This window comes from Lutjanus erythropterus, chromosome 13 (assembly GCF_056507025.1).
Source record: "Lutjanus erythropterus isolate fLutEry1 chromosome 13, fLutEry1.hap2, whole genome shotgun sequence".
Lineage (NCBI taxonomy): Eukaryota > Metazoa > Chordata > Actinopteri > Lutjaniformes > Lutjanidae > Lutjanus > Lutjanus erythropterus.
Genome location: NC_139329.1, coordinates 23,892,616 through 23,914,986, shown reverse-complemented (window position 1 = coordinate 23,914,986; position 22,371 = coordinate 23,892,616). Strand labels below are relative to the sequence as shown.

Genomic DNA, 22,371 nt, shown 5'->3' with positions numbered 1-22,371 from the left:
AATGCACCTTAGAGGACACTGTCATGTTTTCTCCAATAGAAAAGCACCACAGAGGGCACTTTATCATCTTTCTTTCTGCTGGAAGGGTATCCATGTTTTCATCACAGGGCTCATCCACAATCTGAGTGAAATAAAGGTTAGCATCAGCAAACTCTTGTTTGTTGAACATAAATCATATTCTTTCAACTTTGTTTCACTCTGTATTTCTCTCTGGATCATCCATACCCCCCTTGCAAAGCCCCTTATCCATGTGCTTGTCTTTATATTTATTTAGGTGTAATACACTTTTTGAACACTGGGAGGCAGTCACCTGTAATGGGACTGTGTTCATACAGGAGGGACAAAGCAGCCAGGTGTGTTGCATACCAGGTGAGGTGAGGCCACTTTTTTGACTGTGGCCACAGCGTCTTAATTTCCTTAAGCTGATTGATGATGTTTCCATGTAGATGCAAGAAACTCTGTTTATATTTGTAAGTAAGACATGAAGCTGCAAAAAAGAAAGGTAAATTCCTAGATATTGTCATTGGTTTAAAAGTACAAATTTGAAAGCCATCACGCAATCAAACTCAGTATTCTTCATGTATAATTTAGTTAATATGTTTAGGCAGACACAAATTACAGGTTCAGGGCTGTAGGAGTCACTGTATCACGTTTTATCAAGTATACCACCAAAGTCCATCTGAGTCCATGTACAGAACTTATAAAAAATATTCCTCCCCATTGGAAGTTTTCATCTTTTTTTTCTATTTTTTTTTTTTACAGTAACATAACATAATCAAAAATGTGAACATATTGGTGAGAGGTAAAAGCCAAAACACGTGTTCATATAATATATTCATATATATCAGATTAATATATACCAGATCTAACTGTTAAATATCCGTGCATATTTTGCAAGAAAAAGGGAAATATTTACTCTTTTCACAAAATATGTTCCTGTAATGGCCAATTTTAAAACATAACTTTGAGGATATTTATAAGAGTCTTATTTGTATTTTACAGCATAGAGTCAGCATTGTAGGGCTGCAAATAAAAATTGTTTTCATAGTCAATTAATTGGTTAATTAGTTTCTTGATTAATCAATTAATAGTTGTTTGATCTATAAAATATCAGAAAATGGTGAAAAATGCCGTCACTGTTTCCCAAAGCCTGAGGTAACGTCCTCAAATGTCTTGTTTTGTCCACAACCCAAAGATATTCAGTTATCTGCCATAGAAGGTAAAGAAACCCGAAAATATTCAAATTTAAGAAGCTGTAATGAGAGAATTTTGAACATTTTCCTCAAAAAACACTTAAAGCAATTAATTAATTATAAAAAATATTTTATTTTATTTTAAAATGTTTTAATCTTATTCTTTTTATTTGCACTTATTTATTAGACATTATGTGATGTTGTCTTATTTCATTCTTTTTTACTTATTCATATTAGACAGACTAGACCAGTGGTTCCCAAACTTTTTTCCTTGGAGCGCCCCCTACGTGTATCTAAAGAAAGCTGACTCTGTATTTAAAGGTGCTACATAAATTAAGTTATTATTATTATTATTATTATTATTATTATTATTATTATTAATATTATTATTATGAGTAGTAGTAGTAGTAGTAGTGGTAGTAGTAGTAAATAGTTGGTCTAATTTAATAATCAATTAATAATTGATTGGTCATTGCAGCTCTACAGCAGTTACAGAACTTAATTTTGAGACTGTTGTCATTTAATTAAAAACAAAAATAAGGGGACTGGTAAGTTCAGTATGACATGTTACTATCTTATCATTAACAACATAATATTCATGAACAGAGAGGCATTATAGTTTTGCAGTTCTCTCCTCCACCAGCAGATGGTGCAGATGTTTTCTTTTACTCAGACACCTTTCTTGTCCTTGTTTAACCCTGAGGATGCAACAGCAGATATCATCATTACACTCTTGTGTTGCATCCAAAAATATATGCAACAATGACCCAAATGTGATATTTCATTATTAATGAGCTGCTCTTGGTAGATGATGAAAAGGGACCATTAATGTCGACATCTGTTTGAGTTTTCTTTTAGACTTTGTTAGCTGGTCTTTCCATATGTTTCCCATGACCAGCAGGGTCATACACTGCTTCATCTGCATTCAACACGTTCACCTCAGCAGTCACATCCATTCAGTGCCTGAGGTCTCTGTCTGTCTGTCTGCTGCTTACAGTCCATTGTGTCATTTCAGGGTCGTTTCAATGCGATGCAGAAATTTGCAAATCAGCTCTTTTGGTCCTCAGCATATCAGACAGGATTATCCTCAAGCAGCGTGCGGCCTGTCTCCCTGTTTGTCCGCTTCTTCTGCCACAGCTCATCAGTCTGACAGAAGCGCTGCACATCTGACCCCAGCAGCTTTTCCAGGCTTTTCTTCAGTATCACATCCAACAAAACAGGCTGTCAGTCAGAAAACCTGTCTGCTATTGTCAAGCACTCAATAAAATCACAGGTGGGGGGTAACCAAATATATTTAAGAGAATTTTCATGTATTGGTAGTTTGAATATTTTCATTTTGGGAAACTTTCCACTCTTCTGCAGGTCAGATGGAAACATTTTTACAGTAAATATCAGGACATCATGTAGTTTCAGTCTAAGCACCACCTGCACCTGAACCAATAATACTCATTAATGCTTTCATGATTTTAGAAGTGATATTTATCTACAATGACCTTAAATATGTAAATACATATTGCTGCCAGTACTACACAGTGTCAGAAGTATTCAGATCTTAGTGACTGGTAAAATTCGAACATTTGTCCAGTGGACAAAAAAGTTTATTTTGAACTCTGTGTGTTGGAACAAAGCAGATGTGTTTTTTAAAAATAAGATTTTGTGCTTGTATTTGTTTCTATGAAGACAAGAAGTATTAAATAAAATCACATGCAATAATAATAAAAATATATAATTTCACACTGTAAGCTTCTCTTGTCTGTATAACAACCACATCCTTGTATTGTCTTACTGTCATTCTTGTGTGCCTGTTAAAATCTATAATACAATTCAAATGAAAAAAGAAGTATTCAGATCATTTGCTCAAGTAAAAATAGCAATAATCACAATGTAGAAATACTGCATTACAGGTGAAACTTCCTGTATTAAGCAATGGAGCAAGTAAAACTACATAAGTAGTAGGTACCACTTAACCTCTGACCTCTATAAGGAAGAGATTCTAATGACTTTTGAGGAAATATCTTTAATACACAACATCCCTAATAAGCGTTTCATATCCTCTATGCAGAACCATTGATTTGTAATTCCTCCACTGTCATCTTTGGAAGAATTTATTACTACAAATTGTAATAGTAATGCTCTGTTCTCATTAATATAGAGCTGGCTTGCATCTTGGTCTCACAAGACCTAAACTTGATGCATGGAGGACCGACTTAAAAGAGGACATTTCCAATGAAGATTGGAGCACAGTCTGTAAGGAGGCTAACTTAACACTAACTTAAAGCTGCTCCAATACAACTGGTTGATGAGGACCTATACAGCCCCTGTCAAATGTACCCAACACTTGTTCCAGAAGGAGGTGTTTGATAAAATTACAACAATTTTACCGGTGAACTTTCCGTTAAACTCCAAAATGATAATGCCACACCTGCGTCCAACAGATCTCAAGCTGAGAATCAAAGAATATGCATTTATTGACTTTGCTATACTGCAGGCAAAACGTGTGATTGCTTTTAACTGGAAGAAAACTGGTTCACCTACAGTTGGTGCTTGGGTCAAGAATATGGAACAATGCATGTCATGATATTTGACTGTACATAGGAAAATTAATATTTGTTAAAAAAAAAGAAAGTAGCACTTAAATGCTCAAATGCACTTAATTAGCAGAAGCACTCAGGCAGGTCAGTGTTATATTATTAATATATTTTTATTGCTGCACTATTGGATCATTATTACCAATTCATTAATTTGTAAACAACACTGTAATGTTGTAATTGGTCAAGGTGGTCATGGACTTTAATAATACATTATATTTTAAAAATTGATTATATGCTTTTTCTCTAAAATCTTATTCTGCCACACTTATATTAACATCTAAATAAATGTAGTGGAGTAAAATGGAGGGCTGTGTGGTGGAAAGAATGTTGTGATACGTATCATGATACAGGTGATACGATTCAATGTCTTGCATTTCTGCAAGCAAGGTGATACATTGCTTACTTTTTAAAATTTAATTTGAGCAAAATTAAGCATAAAGATCACACCACCATATGTGTTAGCGTTTTTACAGAGTTTCCTTTTGTATGCAATCAGAACAGCGAAAACAGAAAACCACCCTGCAGTCTAGAGATTGCGAGTTTAAACACAACACAAAATAAACCACTACGACTAGTCTTTGCATGTATCACAATGTCACATTCCTCCACCTGGGACTTAGTAAAATATTCACAATTTGTACAAATTGAACTATAAAAAGTTTAGTATTTTAATAACGGTGTGCGACTCTTGGGTAGTAGTCTAGTAAAAATTAAGAAATGTAGTGGAACTGAAGTGCAAAGTACTAAATGATAGAAGTAGAGTACCTGAACACTGTACTTTAATGCAGTACCTGAGTAGGTGTACTTACTTACATTCAACCTCTTATTCCCCACTGTTGTCATGCAGTTATAATGGAGAGTTTTTACAGTGTTGTTAAGTAGGAGCGGATGTGAATATTCCTCCGCTGGTTAAAGTTAGTTTGTGCTGTAACTGCTGTTGCCCTTTTACTTAAAACTTGCTCTGGGCTCATCCAAATTTTGCAGCTATTTTGGGCCACAGTGTATGAATATATTTAGTGGTGTCACATTCATTTCAATCTGAACAGCTATCTGAGGTTGAGAGTGAAGTAAGTAAAAAGTTTACTTGGTTATTAGCATTTGGCGAGACTTTAACTTCGTCATATTTATCTGATGACTCCTTACAGAACAAGAACTTAACAATCAATAAAGTGCCACAATAAAACTATAAAAATAGATTAAACAATGCCCATCCTCTGCACAAGTAATTACTGCACTGGTCTCAGGTTGGACAAAGTGAAGGTTGGAAGCAGTTTACATGTTATATTTGTTATTTTCCTGTCTGTTCAGTGTCAAAGCAGAAAGTCACATGAAGACTGTCGTCACAGCTTTTTAACTGGTCTATAAAAACCTGCTGAAGCTCACGTCTGTTGTGTTTGATACAAACCAGCCCTGCAGTTACCATCTTTGGACTGTCAAGGAGACTGTGTGTTGATTACTGGACTTTTACAGTGTATCATGATTATGTATTTACAGTAGTGGGAGAAGTATTCAGACTCATAAGTAACTGTAACTAACAGTAGTAATACAACATTAAAAGTCCTGCATTCATAATGATACTTCAGTAAATGCGTGCAAAAATCATCAGCAAAACATTTTATCAATATATTATCATATTGAAATGAAAGCATTCATAATGTCTTAACGTTTATGCAGTGTGTCACTGTTGTATGTTGCTGAGGTGGCTTCCTCTGTATCTTTTAAGGATTTTTATCGCACATGATATGGAGAACAAACATAAAACATTCAATAATGACACGTGGCAGGAATAAAATACAAAACAGGTGGGAGAACCTCTGTTTCCCATCCACTTCTATGTATCTTCCAATGAGCTTTGTGATTCTGATGTGGGGATTCTGATTATTTTATACAGCCTACAGTTTAATCTGTAAGATAATCATATATTAGAAACTGACTTGTATATTAAAACGGCAAAGTAACTGTAAAATAAATATAGTAAATAAAGTTGAAGTACCTCAAACTGTACACAATATAAAGTAGACGTAGGCCTACTTTACACCAGTGTACTTTTAGTTGTCTGCCTTATTTGACTAGTGAGGACTTAAAACTTTCTTTTCTTTTTTTTTTATATTAGTGCAGACATTACAGCACTGTACATTAGACAGTGACTTAACAGAGATAACAGATAGAAAGAAGGATACAACAGACAGACAGTAGGACAACATGACAATAGCAAAAAGCAAAGGAAAAAAGACAGCATGTCATATGCATTCTGACAAAACAAACAAAACGTAAAAAAAAAACTAGTTAGATGGAAAAAATCAATCTAAGCTTTATACATATACAGTACATGCATATATGAGATAATAATAGTAGGATCAAGTAATGCACTATGTTGATATAGTGACATGAGATTAGATACATAGTACTGAGTAGTTACTCAGCATTATCGATTCACAAATAATCATGAACTAATTATTACTTGTTGATTAATTAATATAGGATCTTCCAGTCATTCCTGATTCGTTCCTCACTTGTTTCTTAATTAACCAATCAAACAAACAAATCATTGGCAACACAACTGCAAAGTGCAACCAGATATTATTTAGAAGTAAATAAATAAATAAATCACAAAAAGGTTAAATGTTTATGTTTGATCCTGCAAGTTTAAAAAAAACCAAAAAACTTTAAAATAACTTTTTAACACCGCGAGCAATGGGAGAGAAAGTTTTGTCTTTTAGTAGGCTAAACAACTTTTAACACGCACACACACACACACACACACACACACACACACACACACACACACACACACACACACACACACACACTGACCATGTGATGTGATGCCCTCTGTTCCTGTTACAGAGGCAGGAGGGCGGGTGTAGAGAGGAGGGAGGCAGCAGATGAATGTAAACCTTCTCACTGATGGAGAGAAGCGGCCAACATCCGGAGCAGAGTGACTGTCACTCAGCCGCAGCTTCTCAAAAATGTTCATTTCTTCTTCCTCCAGCGGCAGCAGCGGATTATAACTGCGGCGGACCTCGGCCTCTAATGGGGAGCAGCTGCATTAACTAGTGGACTGACTTCCATTAACTGTGTTTTCTTTGCCGCCGGCCAGGTCACCGAGCTGCTGCGCACTGTGGGCTGATATCCACCGACACCCGGCAGACAGAGGGACACAAAACTGACTATTTAGTGTCCTAAAGTGGCACTTTTCTCCTGTTCTGACAGAGAGGCTGGACCACGTGGACAGGTGACCTCGGAGCTGCCAGTTATCTGTCTGTTAACAGCCTGGAGGGAGTTCAAGGGTAAGGACTGCCAGAATTCAATTTCAGCTCAAAATTCAGCTCTACTTTGTTGGCCTCGACTACCAGCAGCACTATTACTATTATTACTACTATTACTACTACTATTACTATTACTACTACTACTACTATCATTACTATTACTCCACAGTTTGTTAGATATTTTCTGCTGGTGTTTTCTGATGAAGGGACAAGCTGACACCTGACCGACAAACATGGCTGCAGGAGTGTTAACTGACCCAGATCATGATGCTGTTTCACTGTTAAAACAAAAAAGTTGAGAAAAAGCAACATTTCAAGGCAACTTACTTCAATGGAATTTTTAATTCAGAGCCCAACTCAAACTCTGAAGTATTGGCCGACCGACTAATAATGTTTTGTTGAGGTAATTTACTTTTCTTATTTAGATAAACTTAAATGTTTGAGTTTTAGAAACCCTGTTAAGTTATTTTTTTTAATTGTAATTGTAGTAAGTTAATTGAAGAGAAAGTGAATAATGCTTACTAATAGACTTGTGATTTTTGTTTATATTTTTTAACACAAAACCATGGAAAACCGTATATCATCAGTAATATTTCCAAAAAACAAGGTACATCACACATCAGTCAGTCTTTCTGAATTTTATACGAGCATTGTCGCTATGCTGCATATAAAGGCAAAAAATAAAATACTTTTTGAGGTAAACTGCTAAATTTTGCTGTTCCTAGCCAGCAAGTACTATAACAACAACAGATGGGATGACAGATAAGATTCGATGAAGATGAGATTAAGGACCGTTGAAGTCAGAGAACCAGACTGAGTTATCATGTCATTTTATGTTAAGCATGTGAAGTAAACTAGATCCATTTCCTAAGATAAAATTACCTGTAAACACAATGCTAACAGACCAAGGGCTAGTTAATTATATATTTAGCAATCTGATCCAGCAATTAAAAAATTGATAGAGGAATTATAATATGGCTGTTGTATTGCGACATGATTCGCCATCAGTGGGAATTATCACTTTTCATTCTCACATAAAAAATTAATCAGAAAAATCATGATGATGTGACATTTGTTGGGGCTGTACCAAACAAAATTTGTTTATTTTTCCTTTATCATAAAATTCCACCTTCTGTGATTTGAATATAACACTCAGCCATAATGCAGTTTTGATAATATTTAGATTATTTCCGCAACCTTTGTTAATAATTTATTATTTTCATTTGAAATCATTTAATTTTCAAGCACCCAAATAATGACAAACACAGTTCACTGTGATCTAAGGTTTATGTTTTTGGTAAAACTCAAAGGTTCAAGTTTATCCAAAGAAGAAAAGTAATGTATCTCAGTAAAAGGTAATCAAGGGCTGGCTGTTGTTCAAAAAAAATCAATAATGGTACCAGTAGGGATACCTTGACTTTGATAATACTTTTTCAATACCAATTTTTTAAGATCTATTTAAGAAAATAAAAATTACATCGCACATTATGGTACAATCTTTTCATTTCATTTATTTAAAATCAAATCAGTTTCATACCATAAAACATAAATCTATTTACTAAAATGTGATTAAAAGTTCTAGTTTTATAGTTCTGTGTTTCAGGAACCATGGCATTTCCACTCAAAGCAGTTTTACAACATAAAAAAAAAAGAACCACAACTTGGAGATTTACTTATGAGGTATCGAAATTTGGAATCAAATGACATTTTTCAATTCTCAATAGTATTGAAGCAATTTGATCTCTGCCATAAAGGTATCAAAGTTTGGTATTCAGCCTTAGGTTGGCAAAACGTTGCTTAGTTTATTTCAAAACTTGAGTTTGAGTTTGATTCAAAAGTCAAAAAGTCTAGTGAGGGCAGTTGCCTTGAAATTATGAGTTTTCTCAACTTTTTTTTTTACAGTGTTGCAGCCGTTGGGTTCAGCCACAGAACAGCAGCAGCAGCAGCAGCTCCCCGACTGAGGGTTAACTTGTCACAGACGCTGCCCCATCAAATGACTGTGTCCTGACTCACAGAGGAGTCAGGGGCTGCAGGCCACGGCATGGGCAACTCCTCCAGGAAGGGAGAGGGGGGAGAAGAAGAAGGAGCGGAGGAAGAGGGGAAGATGGACGGAGAGGAGGCAGAAATCACAGAGAAGAAGAAAGAAGAGGAGGAGGAGGTGGAAGAAGAGCTTCCGCTGGGGGTGGAGGAGATGTTGGAGAGCGGTGATCCCGTGCTGGACTTGAGTTATCGTAAATTTAAGCGTTTGCCGTCGCGTGTTTGTGGACTGATGCACCTGGAGAAGCTGTATGTTTGTGGAAACAGCCTGCGCACTCTACCGGACAGCATTTCCCAGCTGCAGGGGCTGCGGATTCTTGCCCTCGACTTCAACAAGATGGAGGACGTCCCTCCAGCCGTCTGCCAGCTCACCAACCTCACCCGCCTCTACCTGGGCAGCAACCGTCTGATGAGCCTCCCGCCGGAGCTCAGGAACCTGCAGAGTCTGCGCTGCCTGTGGATGGAGAGCAACTACTTCCAGCGGTTTCCACGGGAGCTCTACGACCTGCCTCACCTCAAGTCCCTTCAAATCGGGGACAACCGGCTGAAGACGCTGCCCCATGACCTCTGGAAGATGGAGGCTTTGAGGGGATTATGGCTCTATGGAAACCGCTTTGACACTTTTCCCAAAGTCCTGCTGCGCATGGAGAACTTAGAGATTCTGGACCTGGACCGCAACAAGATAACAGAGTTCCCCAGCCTGAAGCGTCTCCACGCTCTGCGGCTCTTCTCCTACGACCACAACCCAGTGGAAGGCCCTCCTAAAGTGGGCGATGAGGTGCTGGTGGTCGGGGAAGGCGCTGCAGAGTTCTTGGAGGCTCGAGAGGCCAGGAACGAAAGACGTCGAAAGGCGGAAGCAGAGAAGGAGGCCGAGGAGTTGGCTCTGGCAGGAGAGGAGCCGGTGATCCACGGCATCCTGAAGAACAGCAGCTCCAACTCCAAACAGGCGGCAAACGAAGCTGCGGTGACTTTAGAGGCAGCAGACGTGAAGGAGGAAGAGGTGAAAGAGGAGGAAGAGTATGTGGAGCTGCCAGTCACTGAGTATGACGGAGCTGAGCTTGAATATGAATACGAGGAGGGGGTTGAATATGAGACGGAGGAGCTGATCTGTGAGGGCGAGGGGTTTGAGTATGAGGGAGAGGAGCTGGAGTATGAGAGGGCTCAGATGGACTATGAGTATGAGGAGCTGGAGGACACGGGGAGACAAGATGAAGGGGCATGAAGGACCCCTCATACATACAGACTAGGTCTCGACCGATATAAACTTCATATTACTAGAAGTGGAGCTGTAGGAGGTTCTGATCCATACTGAGTGTATCAGCTACTGTAGATGCACATCTGCACCAAAAGTGTAGGGCAAGTTTATTTATACAGCACCATTCAGACACAAGGAAATTCAAAGTGCTTTACAGGAGCATAGAAGTATATTAAAATAAAACATTAAAATAATGTTTAATTGCATTTAAGTAAATTTGACCAATAAAAACAAAACAAAAGGCTAGATCTGACTAGCTTCAGTGATGATTCCATCTTTAAGTGCTTAAAAACTGAGAATATTCTGTTTCCACACTTAGAGAAAAAAAGAAAGTGGCGAACGCCCAGACAGGTAGAACCAGCACAGAAGCAATGTACTGCTGTGGACAGCAACAAGATTCATCCAAAAATAAAAACCCTCATCAATATCAGTTCAAGTGTACGCTATATTGTGAATATTGTCAGCACTTTACTTTGCCATCAGTCAGTGAGAAACTGTTGTAATGTAAGTTAAATATCGCTCTCTCCAAACCAAACTCCATAGGCAAAATCAGATATTTTACCTTGCAGGAGGAGTTGCTGGTCCTGTTTGCTTGTTTGCATTTTTGTGTGACTTCAGTGAATGTGAACTATGCTTCGAAAACACTAAAGTCACACGATCACACAAACTAGCAGACTGAGGCAGCGGAAGACCAGCAACTCCCTCGTTCTTGGAGGTAAAATGACCTGTTTGGCTTATGGAGCGTGGTTGGTTTGGAGAGAGCCATATTTGCTAACATAACAGGGGTTTCCAGTCAGAAAAGCAAAGCTGTGAAAATATTCTAAATTTAGCATACACTTGAACTGATATGAAATATTTTAAATTGATCATTTTTAAGTGGTTAAAACACCTTTTGTTACTGATCTTGTCCACAGCAGTTCATTGATTAGCTGCCGTGCTGGAGCTTCTCTCTGCTTTTTCAAACTGGGGGTGTGTTGACCACCATCTACTGTAGGCAATGCCCTGACTACTGACAAGAACATCATACAACCACACCTCAAATAATCTGAACTATCCTTTTAAGCATATGTCAGTTTAAGTAGAACTTTTTAAGATTCGACCAATCAGATTGTGTTGTGAGTGGGGCATTAGGTGAACCACAGAATGGTGACCACAGACATTTTTAAATTAATTTATTTCGCCATCGGATCAAAAAAAAAGGCTGAATATTGAATCCAATATTCGGTCGAGTCCTAATCTAGACTCATGGGATCTGCAGGCAGACGGAGGTGGATGACAGGGCGAACGTGGGACTTTCTTATCTGTGCTGCTAATTCTTAATCTATCGTTAACTGTGAAAATAAATGAGGCATTATGAAACTGTAAACTGACAGCACCTGTGACATCTCAATCAGCTTCAAACTGACCAAATCAGAGCAGGACTCAGGTGGAGTGTGTGTGTGTGTGTGTGTGTGTGCAGTGTGTGCTGTATGGCTGTTTTACTTTAGTTTCTGAGTGTACCCAGGAGACCAAGTCTTCCGTTATTAAATATTAACTCAGCTGATGAAGTCAGTGTCAATCATTTAAGTGAAAATATGTCTTAATTGGGAGCCAGCGGAGGCAGCAGCCACTGTTTACACGACGGACACACTGCTGTAGTATTTCCACACTTCATGGCCAGTGTCTGTTTTATGTGCCTGCCAGTGCACCTCGGCTCGCCTCATTGCTATTTTTATAAACCCCAGTCCGTGTGCGCATGTAAATGTGTGTATTGAATTTAGATTTACAAAATATTTATGACACGCTAAACACAACCCCCCAACCCTTGTCAGTGTTGTGTAAGCAGTCCTGTGAGCGTCAGTGCCAAGAAAGAGACGGAGACGAGCCGGATTATTAGAGCGATGAATAGCTGGGGTGCCTCACCATAAAAGGTAAGTCCATAGGGAGGCTCCAGACATGAAATGGACTCACACACAAAAAAAACATCAAGCCAGAGATTTTTGTTCAAAGGTCAGAGACTGTGGTCCGTCATGACCTCTGTATATTCCTTTTTGTCAGTGTCTACACCTTTTCTACCTCCGTCTCTAACATGAAGCGGGCCGGGAGCTTGTTCTCCTCTCATCTCTGCACTCATTATTCATGTGGGGCTCGTATGTAATCCAATCCTCTTTCCCTCCACGTATCTTTTTCTCACATCTCATTGAAAGGGTGAAATATTTATCCCCAATCCTGAAATATTTATGCTTGTACTCGTATGGCAGTGTGTCTTGACTCTTGTGTCTGTGCTGGAGAAACAGAACAGACTCAGACTGATGATCACTTTTCTTAATTTTCTAAATGAAAAAAAAAGCAATAATCACCATGTTAGGGTATTTGTGTTGTCTACGGGTGCAATTAACAATAATTCTATTATAGATGCTGATTATTTTCTGAATTAATTTATTACTTGAGCTGTGGTGACCTAATATTAGCAACATCAGCTGATGTCTACAGTGTATATTCAAAGATATTCACTGTTCAATCATATGTGCAGATTTTGATTATCAATCCCCTCAGTATTTAGAACACACGCATTTGTCCCAATAAAAACATAAAAGTAGCAGAGGGCTTTATTTTGGCAAACTGCTTCCCTGAGAGCCTAATTGCAATATATTCCCTTATATTTTAAATTGTCACCTGGTGCCTGAATTTTTGGTTTTCCTTCACATGAATGAAACATTCATACAAAAAGAAAACACAAAATGATGCATTAAAATCACCACGATGCAATGCAATGTTGAAAACTTCCTGGGAGAGGACCCCCGCTTAATATTTGTCTCCCAAAGTTGAAATGAAACTCAAATGCTTGTTTTCAATCATAGAAAACAAAAAAGCCCATTTGAGAAGCAGTCAGTTTTATTAATTTATTAATTTTCAAATATGTGACTGTTTAACTTTCTGTAGAGCTGCAACCAGTTATTATTTTGACAATCACTAAATCTGTCGACCATTGTTGATTAATAGATTCATTGTTTAGTCTTTAAAATGTGAGAAGACAGTGAAAAAATGTTCATCACAGCTTCCCAGAGCCTGAGGTGACGTCTTCAAATGGTTGGCTTGGTCTGACCAGAGATATTTAGTGACTGCAATTATTAAATAAAACAAAACTTTTTTGCTTTAACAAGAGTCTATAGCCATGCTAGCAGCTTTCTGAACTAAATGCTAATGCTAGCATGGCGACATACTTGTGTAAGTCATTAGTTTAGCTGGTATTTAATCATAAAATAATATATTGAACTAAATGAAATGCTGAATGATGAATCTGCTGTAGAAAATGTTAAAGAATCTCATCCTGAGGAGACCATGAACATCTGCATCAAAATTCATGACAGTTCATCCAATAGTTGTTGAGGCAACATACTGAAACTCAAGCAGTCTGAGAGAAAACAAGACTTCTCCTCTTCCTCTTCCTCTTCACTCTGTTTTCAGGATTTAGAAAATCTAGCTTGTGATGGGAGACGCTGGACGATCACAGGCCAGTAAGATAATTATTTATTAGTAAGTAAGATAGTTAATTAGGATAATTGATATGGCTGAGGTGAAAAAGGTATGTAGTTGTGGAATATTTGAGTCTGGACCAAAGTGTTGGAACGACCAAGAAACCAGCTTTTCCTCCTGTAGAGCCTTGAGCACATCCAGCATTTCAATGAAATATATTATTTCACTGCTCACCTCAGGGAGACGTATAGTACAGGCAGCCAATTAAACATGATCTACTGTCTGAACTTTGCTGACACTCGCTGCGGTTTTATGTATCTCATGTTTTGACAGAGCAATCTCGTGTTTTGACTTGTGTTGATAATGTAAAACCACTGCAGTTTCTGAGAGTTGGCCCAGAGTAGGTGTATTATGGTATGGATATGACACATAATTTTAGAAACCCAATCCTCCTCCTCCTCCTCCTCCTCAGTCCGTGCTCTGCTGCTCGCTCCACAGCTGTGGGTGGCAAAACAGTTTGACACAGCGCAGACGTGGATGGGAATCGGTGCCGTACTCAGTCTGAGTGTAATTATTTTGCTCATTAGTTTACACTCCTCTCATTCTCTGTAGGTCAGTGACGGCGAGACGGTCAAAGACAATGCATCATCTCCTTCACTCCCTCTTTTGCTCTCACACGACTCACTTCACACAAACCGTCTGACTGGCAGCTTTTAAGCTCGCACAAAAAGGGCTGCACAAAGAGATGAAAATTAGACAGTTTTTTGACAGCACTATTGTAAAACAGCACAGACACAGGGGAGCGATTAAGGTTTTCAGGGTCTGATCGTGAGGAAATGTAATACAGCAACAGTTCTTACTCACATATCCACAGTTCTTACTCCTTTATGGTGAAGTAAAGAGAGTCATGAGTTAACAAGAAGCACAGTGTTTTATTTTTGTGATTGTCGTGCAGGTGTGTGAAGGTCTAGCCCCTAAAGATGAATCTGTGAAATAAAAAGAAACCTCATGTGAGTCAAATGAAAAGTAGCCATGATGGGTGGAGTTTGTTTGTTTGTGTACCTGTCCATTTCGACGACTGAAACCGCTGTCCATTCTTGCACTGATGGTTCCTGCAGAGGTGTGTCGAGATTTCAAATGTGCATAATCAGCACCATGACAGAACCTGTAAAATAATGTTGTTTTTTAACTGGATGTTTGTCAACTAATGTCTGATATTTGATACATCAGACATTTATGAAAATTCATTTATCACAATAGTTTTTATTTTAGCAACAATAACAAGTGTTGTTCATTACTTTTGGAAAAATTTGGCACATTTCAATTGGTTTCACCTTTATTTCACCTTGTGTGTAAACTGAACTGATCAATATGTGAATTTTCACTCCATATTTATCTTAATATGACATATCAGTCTTTAATCAGTTTGTTTTAGAGTGTATTTGTGATTGTAGTAAGAACAAAGCAGATTGTATCATGAGTTTCAATAGAATAATGATTGAGGGACTCAAAAATAAATCTGTATTATATTTGATACACACATTTTCAACATTAAAATATTATATAAATATAGGTTGTTTCACTAAAATGAAACTTGCAACTCACTTTGTGAAGGTAGCCATGTTTGATTTTGCACTAAGAAGCAGGCTGCAGTGCACTGATAATCCACCAGAGGGCAGAAGACATGTCTCATGCAAGTATTGATCATACCGATGTTGTAGAGATCTAAGAAACTTGTGTATCAAATATGCTACAAATGTTGTCATTACCTGAACGTATTAAACACACTTACATGCTGTTATAATGTGTAGTGAAGTGTGAACAATCAAAAGATGCACGAGGGAAGGTCTGGTTGTTTGGAGCATTGAGAAGCCCCCCTGTCAGCTCCTAGAAAACACAAAAACAGACTAAAAACAATATTCAAAAGCAGCAGTGATGGTATGTAACAAATTACAGTCACTCATGTACTGTACTTGCACAAATTTAAGGTACTTGTACTTGTATTTCCATTTTATGCAGCTTTATACTTCAACTTAACTACATCTCAGAGGCAAATATTGTATTTGTTGTTAGAGATATGTTGTTTTCATAGGACTGTGACACCAAAACATGATGATCTTAAGAATATGATGCACTGCTGTGGATTGAACTGCTCAGCATTATGTAAAGTAATTTAAATATTTTAGCCTGGCATCAGAAGACTAATTCACAAACATGAAAATGTCATGTGGTTGACAGACAGGAAACAGTGTGGTATTAGTTCTTTCACTTCCACCCGTGCTCAACAGTATCAACAGTCAACAAGAAAGGGGCAGGTGTTGGAAGCTGTAAAAACACATAAGTACCTTGGTAGTTTGATTAACAATAAACTGTATTTTAACTCCGAGAGCTGAGAGACCCTCATGACCCACAAATTCTACACTGAGTCTGTAAGGACATTGTTTATAATCTGCCTATATGACAAATTCAGTGTTAAGGCCAAAAACAGCTCTTTCCAAAATAGCGAAGGTCAGCAGTAAAATCCAAGGCGTCCAGCAAAGCAAACTCACTGACCTGTACAACAAACAGGTAGTGCGACAGACTAAATCCATCCCATCGGTCAGCGCCCACCCCCTTCATTCTGAGTTTCTGATCTACTTTCTGGCTCGCGGTTCAGATTTCCCTCTGTAAAAAAAGCAACAGCTACTTGTCCGTTCCTCCTGTTATTTCCCTGGAATAGTGATGGTGTTGTTTTTCTGATGATGAGGATGGTGATAAGGGATGTGAAAATTTCTTACGATGCTGCCCAACTGTGTCAGTTTGGTTGGTTTATTATTACGTTTAATAATAATTTATTTATATAGCAGCTCTAAAAACAGAGTTTACGAAATAAAAGAAAAGGATACCCAGGAGTGTGACATTCCAACAGAATGAGGCCAAACAGAAGCTGAAACTGAAGTGAAACAAAGTCACAAGCAAAAGACACAAACACAGTAAAAATAAGACAAAACAATATAAGAGGTAAGAACAGGAAAACAAGAAAAAGATGACAATAAGAATGAATAAAGATAGGAGGAGAATGCAGAGACGACATCCTGTCTAGTCAGTATAAATAAATAAATAAAAGGAATGAAATGGGTAATAACGCAACATCATGTAATGTCACTACAAAAAATACAAATAAAAAGAATAAAAAGATTAGAATATATTAAAAAGACAGCATCACATAAAAGCAAGTCTATAAAAATGTTTTTTTAAGAAATAATTTACAGATTCTGCAACCATTATGTCTTCAGGCAGGTTGTTTCAAAGTTGAGGGGCCGTGACGGAAAAAGGACGGCCACCTTTAAATTCAAGCCATGACTTTGGAACAGCCAGGAGTTCCTCGCCCACAAGTCTGAGGCCGCATACTGGCTTATAAGGAATCGTCATTTTAACTATGCATCTTGGGGCTGGACCCATATGGGCTTTAAAAGTGATCAATTCCAAAACGCACAAGGCTTACACATGGTTGTTGAACTGTAATTGTACTTATGTATATGTATCCATCAGTGGTTTATTTATCTATATAGAGTGTTTGCACCCACATCACATTTTGGTCAGTAACCTGGATAAGAAGCCATGTTAGAGTTACTGGGAACAACAGACTGGATTTAGCCACTAAACAACTCCAACTCCAAAAGTTTGGTTGCGTTGTTTACGTTTAGTCCCAAAATTCAGCACTTCATTCTTGTACTGTATGCAATTCTATGATTGGAAAGTGTCCACAACATTCACTGCCTGTCTTTTTACGCTTTTATGAACCTCATGTAGGCTTTTTCTGTTTTATTGTCTTGTATCAGTGTCTTGCTGCAAGACTAATTGCCCTTCAGGGACAAATAAAGTTGAAAATGAAGAAAGGATAAAGCAAAACAACAAAAAGATAAAAATATATAACCTTTTTTCCAGTAGTCATCTTAGTTGGTGCATTACTTTTAGTTTGGGGTGATGGCAGAAGGGAGGCCTTGAAGAACAGAAGAAAAGATGAGAATTTAAAATGATACCATTAAAATCTACCACAGCCGACTGGGAGGCAGGGTCAATACTCACTGGGCAGGCCAAAGGAGCGGCGGTACCTCGAGTGAATCCTGTTTCTCGTGAAGCAAGGCCGCACAGGCCCGGCCTCGCCTCAGTGCCCTCAAACACAAGCACAGAAACTCACTGTGAAACCTCGCAGACTGTGTCAAATAGCATTACATCCTTCCAAAAGAGAGTTCAGAGTGAGAGAAGTTCTGTGAGTCAACCTGCAGAAATGACGGCGGCATGAAGTCACTTTTCGTCACGGAGCTGTAAGTCTGGTGAGGCTCGACCTGAACATCACAGAGAGACAAAAAAGTTAAAACAGACGTTGTTTAGGGAGAGACAGACCGCACATGATGGTTAACCAACTGTTTGATTAATACGCTCCAAGAAATAAAGGTCCCAAAAGGGTTCTCCTTTGAAGACTAACTGAGCCATTCAGAACCATTTCCATCCCGTATTATTGTACATGTGATGTATTTACTGTCCTCACCGTGCATCTTCCTCTGTCCTGAAATGTGATGGGTTGGAGGTCTGCTCCTCTAGTGTAAACACTTTCTTGTTTTGGACCCACGGTCACGTGATTCAGGTAAACTGGAGGAACTGCAACAGTGTAAAAGCCCCACAATGTTCTGACTGTGCATTTCATTTTGTTTTGTCTATCAAATTATCAATTATCAATTATCAATTATCAATTTTACCTGTTGTTGTGAGAGGATGCGGCACAAAAACTCTTTGGTATTCTGTCTGAAGAGATTAAGGAAAACAGATTATGAGAAATGTACTACAGGATGTGACACTTGTCATGTTTCAGGTGTGTGTTGTTACCTTGTCCTCTGCAGCGGCTGTTTCCAGGTGACTCCTCAGCTGATGGAAGCTGCTCCCTCTGGGTTTGTTAACAACGTTTGGCAAATATCTCCAACAATCAGACCGGATGTGAGGCTGGTAGTGTCGTTTAGTTTGAGACATCAAACTGTCAGACAACGGGAGTCTGGAGATAAAAACAACACACTTGGATTTCTTTCACAGTCAACTAAATAAATTCAGGAATATCATGTGTTTAAAACAATGTTAATTATAGTATCAAAAGCACTGAGGCTTAAAAACTCGAGAGCTAATTTAAGACCCAGTTCAGTTCAGTCTTGAACTGAATTGAACTTAATTCAGTTAAATTTAATTCTGTATGTTTTTAAGTGATTTGTTTCTTTCTTGATTAGTGTGAACTATAGATAATAATTAATTTTTGTGATTGATTATGAATTATTTCTTTTAAAAGCAATAAAGACCATAATGCTTTGTAAAACATGAAAAATCAAATATTATAAATGACACAATATCTTTTTATTTAAATCCTGTAATATCATGCAACTTTGGAACTGAAGAAAACACAATAACTGATCATTTTGCACAAAACCCGTGTGCTCTTGAATGTTTGTAGACTCTGTTTAAATCTCACCTAAGAAAACATCCGTGAATCCCAGACTCTTTGTGAAAACTGTGTAAGTGGTTTTTAAGAAAAATTTCTTCTTTAAAACAGTTGGTGAGTGAGGCCCATTGTTTCGAGAAAAGTCACATTGAGTTGTATTTTATTACATTTCCAATAAAAGGAGCTCCACAATCAAACCTCTCTCCACTACATATCAAAAGCTCTGCACATCATTTAGCCTGATTAGACGTCTTCTCAGGACTGTGTTGACATGTTCACCGTATCTCCTGTTAGCTTTGTTGCACCTGCTGAGGCTGAACAAATATCAACTCCATCACGAGCTTTTTCTCACAGGAGACATTTTGACTTGTCATAGTAGGAAAAGCACAGGTGTTACTTTTAGTAATAACATTAAATCGTCTATTTTAATGTCCCAGTGAGCCATAACAGTGTGACAATGAGGCAGCACAAACAATACCAGGACGCTGAAAGTGAAGCAGCTAAATTCACCCATCATTGATTATTTTACATGTGCTTTTCTTACCGTGACATTTCAAATTACTGTATCTCAGTAAAAAATTGACTATTTAATTCCCCACACTGGTTTAATCATCCAGAATAACTGAAATACCTGTGTGGGTGGGAAGGCTGTTAAAAAACTGCAAATAAAACCAAAACTATCTGCATGGCAAGCTGACAGCTGGGACAATTTACACTTTTATTTTGCTTATTTTAATAGCCTTGCTTAGCAAGCGAGACTATGTACAAATGAATGTTGTGTCAGCTTTGTCTCCACACATTATCATTCTAAAAAATATAAGTCAAGTTTTATTTATATAGCCCAATATCAACACATCACAATTTGTACCAGGAGGTACAGACTTTCTGCCAAAACAACAACATATTTTTGAATGAAAACACGAGTTTGGGGGGTTTGTCTCACTCCCATGCCAGAGCCCTGGCATTAAAATGGTTAAATCCCTTCATAAGAAAAGGTGACAGCTGCCACCTTGTTTGTACCACAACCGGGTAAGGGTTAGGCTAACTTGCCTTTAGGTTGCCAGGTTGGAGGTCGTTGTTTCCTGTATTGACGGGGATTTAGGGCCTTTACCAAACTTCAACACTTTTATGGCACCAACTGAAGACACCAAATGCCAATAACTTGGGAGTAAATCTCCAAGTTATGGTTTATTTTTTATGTTGTTAAACTGCTTTAAGTGGAAAAATGCCAACAGGCTGAAACTTAGAATTAAAGAGTTGTTATGTTATAAAACTGTGGAAAAGGAAGCTGAAAAATGGAACTAAGGACTTGTAGTGTAATGCAATTTTCTTTTTGTTAAAATTGATTTCATGAAATTGGTATTGAAAAAAGTCTTGTACAGGAACTGGTATCAAAGTCCAGGTATCACTACCTAACCTGACATGTCAAATAGTTTGTTACACAAAATTGTGGTAGAATGTAGTATGCATCCTGTGAGTCAAACTTATTTGTGCAAGGACTTTGGTAATTCATGTAATTCCCAGCATAGCTCCACCCAGTTTACACCTGACTAGAGGTCTAATCAGACAGGGTCATTGAAAACACCTGTGTAGGACCTTTAAAACAGACTAACAATCACTTATCCTGCAGAGCCTGAGCCCTCATCAGCCCCGCCACTTACCTATACTGAGGGATGTCAATGAGGTCCAAACTGGGCCTGTGATAAATGGCTGGTCTCTGATTTGCTGTGAAGACCGACCCACTGGGATGTCCGAGGGAATAGGAGGAATTCATCCCTCCTGCATCTAAGACAGTGGCACAAATATCGGCCTTCAGAAACTGAATCATATCAAAAAGTAATTTCTGTTCATGCAGAGATTCTTTGACCTCGTCCTTTAATGTGAAATAAAAGTTTTCCCCCTCATCATGCAGTATCTCACCATAAGACGCCCTGTTAGAAGTGTTGTAGAGTTTGACTGTGTTGCAGGCCAGTCGTCCCCTGCTGCCTCCTGTTGCTCCCACAGTCGGCATGACCATCCTCCCCTGCTCAGCCATCTGTGACTTCTGTAATGGAAACCTTCACTGACAACAGTGATGGATTTCAAAAATCCTCTGGGTATGTGCACAGAGCTGTAACCACAAATAAAAGCAGCAAACAAGGAGTAACTCTTTTGTCTTTAGGTTTAACTGTATCCAACAGAACTCTGTGGAAAAACTGATTACAGAGTCCGAATCAAATAATGCAATAAGTTCTCCTTTTATCAAATCCTGTTTGAGTCAGGAGAAAACCTCTGCAGCACTGCAGTAAAGTTACGGATATTTTTTTTTACACCAGAAATAGATTACCCGAGACGAGCAGAGGAAATCAGTATTTACTCCCCAGACATACCTGCAGCTCCAGGTTGTTAGTTCACCTCTCTGTCCTGTGGTGGTTTTGTAGGTAAACAGGTCTCTGTTGCTAGGAGATTCAGCACAGGGCAGCAACATTACAGCTGGAGAGTGACTCCAGAGTGAAAGGTTGGCTGCTTATACTTAATATTAGATAATGTTTCTACTGTATTTAGCAAGCCTATGCTTTATTAACTCTTCTAACACACATCCTCTGCAAGTTGATCATTTCAAAATAAGACGGTATCCTCTGTATTATTTAATGTTGCAGCAGAAAATGTGAGATTCCTACTGCAGTTTATACAATATAATGCTGATTTGCTATATTTTATGAGTAGAATATAATCAGGGTTGGGAGGGTTACTTCAAAAGTAAATTACAAAAGTACAACAATGTAGTCAGTAACTTAATCACAATATTTAAGTAATGTAGCTCGATTACTTTCTGTTACTTTTGGATTACCTCAGTATATGATGAAACTGTTTAACCTAATACAGTGCTTTTTAGGGCTGCAACTAATGAATACTTTCATCATCAATTAATTGGTTGGTTGTTGCTTCAATTAGTCAAATAGTTTGGTCCATAAAATGTCAGAAAATGCTGAAAAATTTTGATCAAAGCTCAAAATGACGTCCTCAAATGGCTTGTTTTGCCCACAACTCAAAGATATTCAGTTTAATGTCAGAGAGGAGTAAAGAAACCAGAAAATATTCACCTATAAGAAGCTGATATTTTTTT

At 38.1% G+C, this 22,371-nt stretch overlaps 2 protein-coding genes across 2 annotated transcripts; one reads left to right on the top strand and one right to left on the bottom strand.

The window, feature by feature from the left end:
- Window positions 1-8,877: 8,877 nt before the first annotated feature.
- Window positions 8,878-10,345, top strand: lrrc10b (leucine rich repeat containing 10B). Its single transcript, XM_084734586.1, has one exon. The coding sequence runs from the start codon at window positions 9,095-9,097 to the stop codon at window positions 10,310-10,312; it is 1,218 nt and encodes a 405-aa protein (XP_084590712.1). The 5' UTR covers window positions 8,878-9,094; the 3' UTR covers window positions 10,313-10,345.
- Window positions 10,346-13,870: 3,525 nt separating this feature from the next.
- On the bottom strand, window positions 13,871-21,374 carry saxo4 (stabilizer of axonemal microtubules 4). Its single transcript, XM_084734585.1, has 11 exons — window positions 21,186-21,374; window positions 20,927-21,050; window positions 18,668-18,830; window positions 18,541-18,586; window positions 18,333-18,433; window positions 18,064-18,129; window positions 17,870-17,956; window positions 17,718-17,783; window positions 15,594-15,688; window positions 14,869-14,966; window positions 13,871-14,794 (listed from the first exon to the last, which is right to left on the bottom strand). The coding sequence occupies exons 1-11, from the start codon at window positions 21,298-21,300 to the stop codon at window positions 14,769-14,771; spliced, it is 987 nt and encodes a 328-aa protein (XP_084590711.1). The 5' UTR covers window positions 21,301-21,374; the 3' UTR covers window positions 13,871-14,768.
- Between the last annotated feature and the right edge of the window lie 997 nt (window positions 21,375-22,371).

Bases quoted from the DNA above. Each gene is read 5' to 3' on its own strand.
- lrrc10b (XM_084734586.1), top strand. From the start codon at position 9,095: ATGGGCAACTCCTCCAGGAAGGGAGAGGGGGGAGAAGAAGAAGGAGCG.
- saxo4 (XM_084734585.1), bottom strand. From the start codon at position 21,300: ATGGCTGAGCAGGGGAGGATGGTCATGCCGACTGTGGGAGCAACAGGA. The intron at 18,587-18,667 runs GTAACAACACAC...TAATCTCTTCAG, and splicing joins CAGCCGCTGCAGAGGACAAG to ACAGAATACCAAAGAGTTTT. The intron at 14,795-14,868 runs GACAGGTACACA...GTTTCTTTTTAT, and splicing joins CGGTTTCAGTCGTCGAAATG to TTCACAGATTCATCTTTAGG.